Raw genomic sequence first — 6000 nt, 5'->3', positions numbered from 1 at the left:
GTTCAGGCTGGCCTCAATAAATACTCATTTTTTAAAAAAATGTATTTGGTTGCTACAGGGTCTCACTAAGCAGCTCAGACTCATGGTGACCCTCCCGTTTTTTAGCCTCTCTAGCGCTGGGATTACAGGTGTATGTGGCGTGGCATGTGGTGCTGAGGACTGAACCGAGGTCCCTGCGCTTGCCTGAACGTAAGCAGGTGCTTTAGTCTGCTGAGCTATCTTACCATCCCCTAAATATTCATTCTTGATATTGTGAGTTATATTAATTTCTGACACTGAGCCTATTGTCAGACTAAGCCTTTTGATCATAGTATAGTTTGACTTCTTTTTAAATACTGAAGATTTGAACCCAGAACTTTCTGCATGCTAGATAGGCATTCTACCAACTGAGCTACATCTCCCTTTTTATTCTGAGACAGGGTCTGGCTAAATTGTCCTTAAACCTGCCATCCCCTTGCCTCCACCTCCCATGTAAACTGGGATTACAGGTACACACTACCACACCAGCTACAGCTTCATCTTATGTGGGATTTCTGCATCTGTGGCCAGCTACACTTAGGTATTCCTTTTGGTGCTATCAACTTGAGTACCTGGTGAGCTTTTCATAATCAGATGGGAATCTTTCCATCCTTTTCCTTGGTCTGAGTAGTTTATATGTAACTAAAAATTGGAACTCATCTATTTTTTGGGAGAATGATGGTTGTAGGAATGTGTTCACTTCATTTTTAATATATTTTTTTTTTTTTTTGCGGAACCAGGGATTGAACTCAGGCCCTTATGCTTTCCAGGGAAGCACTTATTCTACTGAGCCATCTCTCTGGCCCTAATATTTGTGCATTTTGTATGTATGTATTATAAAGTTTAATCAAGTTTTTTTTTTTTTTTGTGGTCTGGGGATCTACTAGGTTTCTCTATCATTAAATGATATATCTGGGTTGTAATCTAATATTAACAGGTTATTTGTTGCTTGGAGTGGCCCACACATGGTTATTGGGAACTCTTTCAAGTTACTTTCAACATTGTCTCCCAACATTTTTTTTTCTTTTGGTACTGGAAATAGAACTCGGGAACCTGTGCTTGCCAGGCAGGTACTTAAGCCACCGAGCTATCTCCCAGGCCGTTCCCCACCATTTATGAGCGCTTCCTTATTTTCTGGCATCACAAGCTGTCCCAGGCTCACACACATTTTCCCCGGCCCAGTCTTGACCTCAGCTGTTCCTCCAGGAATCCCCCAGTTCCATTTATTCTTGAATAAGCCAGTGAGTGTCTTGGTGCCTTGAAATCAGAGGGGGGACACTGGGCACACTCACTGCTACTTGGTGTCACTGCCTCTAGGCTCTCAGTAGACAGCGCTGGGAAGTACACACACGTTCACACACACAGACACACATCTGATTTTACCTGTCTGTGTATTAGTAAAAAGCACACATTTAGACTGACGCCTACAGTCCAGTGCCATAGGGTTGGGGCTGCCATGCCTGCAACTTCACTGCTTTCGTGCTTCTTCCTCTCCTGTTATCTGTGTTCCCCTGTGTGGTGGTCACTTTCTTAGGAGCTGGAAGACATTCAGTGAGCACCCTTTGTGCAATATTCCTGCTGGGTAATTCACTTTGGTCAAGAACAGCAAGCAGGTGTGTAACTCAAAACTTTCCTATCTCACCATGAGAACAGGGCAGGCAACAGGACAGATCTCAGGTTCTGAGCATCTTAACTGTCACTTCTTCCAGATTCTCTGCTAGATTTCATAGCTCCTACTGGACCCGTATCTCTACTTTATTACATCCTGGACATTGCTTAGTGCACTTAGGCCATGGCTTTTTGTCTGAATCACCGGAATATAAGCTCTGAGGGGGTAAAAATACTGGGCTGCAGGCTGAGGAGACAGACCAGTAGAATAAGCACTTGCCTGGCAAGCCCAAGGGCCCAAGTTCAATCCCTGGGCTGCTCAGCTCGCTATTCAAGGGCCTGACGTGGTGCTGGCACATGGCAGATGCTCTGGGAAGGCGTGGATGGGTGAGCGGGCCCAGCACAGAGCTCGTGTTCTTCTGTATATTTTTATCTGTCGGGTGCTCATGACCAAGTATTGAGATGCATCAGCACTGCAGCTCTAACGGACTGCAGCAGAACAGCAGCAGGAGACCCAGATACCTACTAAGGCTTCTGGAATACAGCAGGCTGCCCTGAACTGCTCAGAGAAGAAAATCCCCAAAGTGTATAGTGACTGTATTAGAAATCTAGGGGAGAAGCTGGGCATGGGGCGCACACCTGTCATCCCAGCACTCGGGAGGCCGAGCCGGGAGGATCGCTGTGATTCAAGAGCAAGCTTGGCTACACAGTGAATTCAAAGCCATCTTGGACTACACAGTTCAGCTCAGCCTGAGACCCTGTCTCAAAAAACAAAACAATTTAGGGGTGAAAAGCACTTGGGAGCCTTAAGAAAATGAATAAATACAAAAACTGAAGTTAAAGGAGAGGAAACAAAAGAAAATGAGTAAACCAAAAATCAATTATTTGAAAATATAGGTATGATAGAAAAGCTGGGTGTGATGGCACATGCCTGTAATTCGGCACTCGGGAGCCTGAGACGGGAGGACTGCGATGAATTCGAGGCTAGCCTGGGCAGTGAGTTCAAGATCAGCCTGAACTACACAGCAAGATCCTGTCTTTAAAAAACTATATAGTTTTACATATACATAGATGTATGTATACACATGTGAATATGAATGATATAGAACTTCTTCAGCCTGATAAAGGGGGAAGGAAATAAAAATACAAGATTAGGAATGAAAAATTAGACACAGCCACACAGAGAGACAGGTGAATTTTTTAGAACTTAATGGCAACAAATTTAAAAACAGAACAAATGGATAACTTCCTAGTAAACAATGACCCAAGACATAGTCTGAAGAGACAAGAGTTCGAAAGATGACAGAATCTTATCCTTTTCAAGTGTTCTGGGCTGGGGTGTGGCTCAGACAGCAATTTGCTTAGCGCATTCCAGGCTATGGGACGCAGCCCAGGCTTCTCTGTACCTGTGCCCTGACTTAGTGACCACCACCTGCTGCTCGGAGGCACCCCAGGGGCCTGGCTCGCTTCCGAGGTGATCTTGCCAAAACTGCAGGTCCTCAGAAGAAATCATGGGAAAGCACTAGAGAAACCCAAATTGAGGGACACTCTTCAAATTCTACAAAATAATTGACCTGGACACTCTTCCAAAGTGTCAAGTTCATGAGTGACAAAGATGGAGGAACTAACACAGGTGACAGAGATGAGGGAAACATGACAGCAGAATGTAATGTGGAATGTGCTGGGTGAGGTACGCACCACCACGCCTCGGCTCAGTGGCAGCTCAGTGCGCCCGGGGGCACGGCCAGCAAGGCAATGGCGCCAGGGATCGAATCCTGGTCCCTGCGCTGGCCAAAGCGGACAGTCTGCTGAGCTACCTCCCCAGCCCTTATAGTGTGGTTTTATGAGATGTTAATATTAGAAGCAGATAGATAGAAGGTATATAAGAATTTTCAATTTTTTCAACTTTTCTAAATCTAAACTTATCTCAAAATCAAAAGTAGACAACAACAGCAAAAACAACAGCAGCAGTCACTGAGGTAAGGAACAGCAGCACAGCTGAGGGGCTGATGGTGACTGCTGCGCATGTGCTAGGACCTCCGCCTGGCTTCCCACATTCTCTCAGTGCCCAAGTTCCCACATTCCCACCTCCTGAAAAAGGTAACACCGCCTTGCAGGGGGAGGCTGGATGGAGCTCTGACCAGGGGCAGCTACCACAGATGACACCTGAGGAGGCGCCAGGCCTTGCAGTGGGGGTTGACACAGGCTGGTCTATGGAATGGCCTCTGCATGAGGGACCTTCTGCTTAATGACTGACTTGCAGGTCTATTCCAGACTCACTTAGCTGGAACAGGAGTGGCACACAGGACTGAGACAGGCTCCATGGCCACCTGCATTGGACGTCACCCCAATTTTCTCCCCCCACAGCTTCCCAGTGTCAACAGTTCCCATCTCCTGAAGGAAGCCTCTGCAGAGCTGAGTTTGCTTGATTAGCTGAGATGGCAGGACAGCAGGACAATAAACTCGTCAGGCCCCGAGGTGCTCCAACCCAGACTCATCCTGCTGTGACCACGGGACATGGTTGGGGTGGAACATGGGCATGAGCGCAGGGGAAGGTAAAGGCCTATGGGTTTCTTCCTCTTAGAATTTTAGGGCATGGGAAAGAGGTAGCTACAAACTAAACTGCAGAACCACCTGGGTAGTTTCTCCTCTCCTGGGGGAGACACCTGGGGACTGAGCCGCAAGAGGGTGGGCACAGGATGCAGGCCACACCTGGTCTTCTTCCATCTAGATCTGCTCCTAGCCGCCATCTGTCTGAGCTTTTGGGAACAGGCTGAGTTCCAGTGACTATGGGGCACAGGGACCAAGTGGAGACAGAGATCAGGGGCTTCCTTGCTCCTTGCTTTTTTTTGAGTCAGGGTTTTGCTTTGTATTTCAAGCTGGCATTGGACTCACTATCCAGCACATGCTGGCCTAAAACTTATGGCACTCCTCGTGGCTCAGCCTCCTGCATACTGGACAGGACTGTGCCACCATGCCGGTCTCTGTTCTTCTCCTAGGACCTGTTAGCAGCCCAGGGGAAAGGGAGTGCTTCAGGCTGGGGCTGAAGAGCTAGGCATGGTGGGAAAACAGGGCAGTGGCCATGCCACAGCGAGGGGTTTTTATTGGGTGCTCAGGATGCATACAGGCAGGCAGGTGCTACATGGTGTAGCACACCTTCTCGGGGTGGAGTGGTGCCCGGATGTCCAGTTTGTGCGTCTTGCTGTCCTTATCTATGATCACCAACCGCAGCTTGGGTGCACGCTTCTCAGCCTGGGGGATTTCAGGGCTTTTGAGGAGCTGCTTGTCCGAGTCCTCCACAGTGATGCGCAGAGTACAGCCCCCTGGGAGCAGGTCCTGCTCATAGGCTGCCGCCAGCTGGTTCACCACTCGACGCTCGACCTGTAAGGGTGGAAGATGAGGTGGTGGCCTCAGTCTGGAGCTGGCCTCTTTTGCTTACTGCTTGGGCAAGTCAGAAACTTTCTCTGTACCTCAGTTTTCTAATGTACACAGTGGGGTTAAGGAATCAGCTTCCAGGACTGTGCTGAAGGTTCAGTGACATCTATTTCTGAGGCTCCCAGCCCACTGCTCAACTTGGTCACCTTCCAGATGAGCATTAATCGATCACCTTGTATTTTTTGGGTCTGAGGGGTATCTGCTCTGGGTGCGACAATCCCAGCAGGTGAGCCATCAGGAGATAGGCCACCAGCCCCAAAGTGGGACGGGCAAAGCCTCACTTCTCTCAGGCTCCTGTGCTCACCTCATGCTTGATGGAGCGAGCACCATAGTGCACATTGTAGCCGTCCACCAACACGTCTGCCACCTCACGGTCCCACAGCAGTGTGATGTTGTGCCTTTGCTTGGCCTGAAATGGGTCAAGAGAGAAGGCTGTCTGTATGTGGCGACCTTTCCTCAGGGGCCTGAGAGGCACTACGTGTCCCCTGGCTGCAAGCCTCACCGCGCAGGGAAGGGCTGCTCCTGGCTGAGCTCCAGATTCTCAGGGGGCAGCTGTCCCGCCCCCGCCCACAGCGGTCCCTTCTTACTCTCTTGGCCCAGAAGCTCAGCTCCTTGTTGACCAGCTGGATGAGCTCCGAGTGGCAGAAGGGAAGGAAGTAGACGATCTCATTGATCCGCCCCAGAAACTCGTCCCTCCGGAAGTGCGCCTGCAGGGCCGCGGTGGGGGGGGCAGTGAGTGGGTAGGGCATCCTTGGGATGGGTGGGCCTGCTCCCCATAGCTGGGCTCCAGCAGGAGGTGCCAAGAAAGGCTCTTACCTTCAGGATGGGGCGGATTACGTTCTCCTTGAAGTTCTTGGAGATGGTAATCTTGTCACTAATCTGGACATCGCCTGCAGAGACAGAGTCACACACCACTTGCCCCTTACCCTTAGCTCTGGC

The 6000-nt window shown here is 49.5% G+C and overlaps 1 protein-coding gene across 2 annotated transcripts in view; it reads right to left on the bottom strand.

The window, feature by feature from the left end:
• Positions 1-4469: 4469 nt before the first annotated feature.
• Clpb (ClpB homolog, mitochondrial AAA ATPase chaperonin) overlaps positions 4470-6000 on the bottom strand; it is a 151661-nt gene continuing 150130 nt past the window's right edge. For both annotated transcript variants that reach the window (XM_004641941.3, XM_004641942.3), the window contains 4 exons: positions 5878-5951; positions 5649-5768; positions 5366-5470; positions 4470-5007 (listed from right to left, as the gene is read on the bottom strand). In XM_004641941.3, coding sequence (XP_004641998.1) covers positions 4765-5007; positions 5366-5470; positions 5649-5768; positions 5878-5951 — 542 coding nt within the window. In that variant the 3' untranslated portion in view covers positions 4470-4764. The remainder of the gene's footprint in view (positions 5008-5365; positions 5471-5648; positions 5769-5877; positions 5952-6000) is intronic.

This window comes from Octodon degus, unplaced genomic scaffold, assembly GCF_000260255.1.
Source record: "Octodon degus isolate 3935 unplaced genomic scaffold, OctDeg1.0 scaffold00146, whole genome shotgun sequence".
NCBI lineage: Eukaryota > Metazoa > Chordata > Mammalia > Rodentia > Octodontidae > Octodon > Octodon degus.
This window is presented reverse-complemented; position numbering and strand designations above follow the sequence as displayed.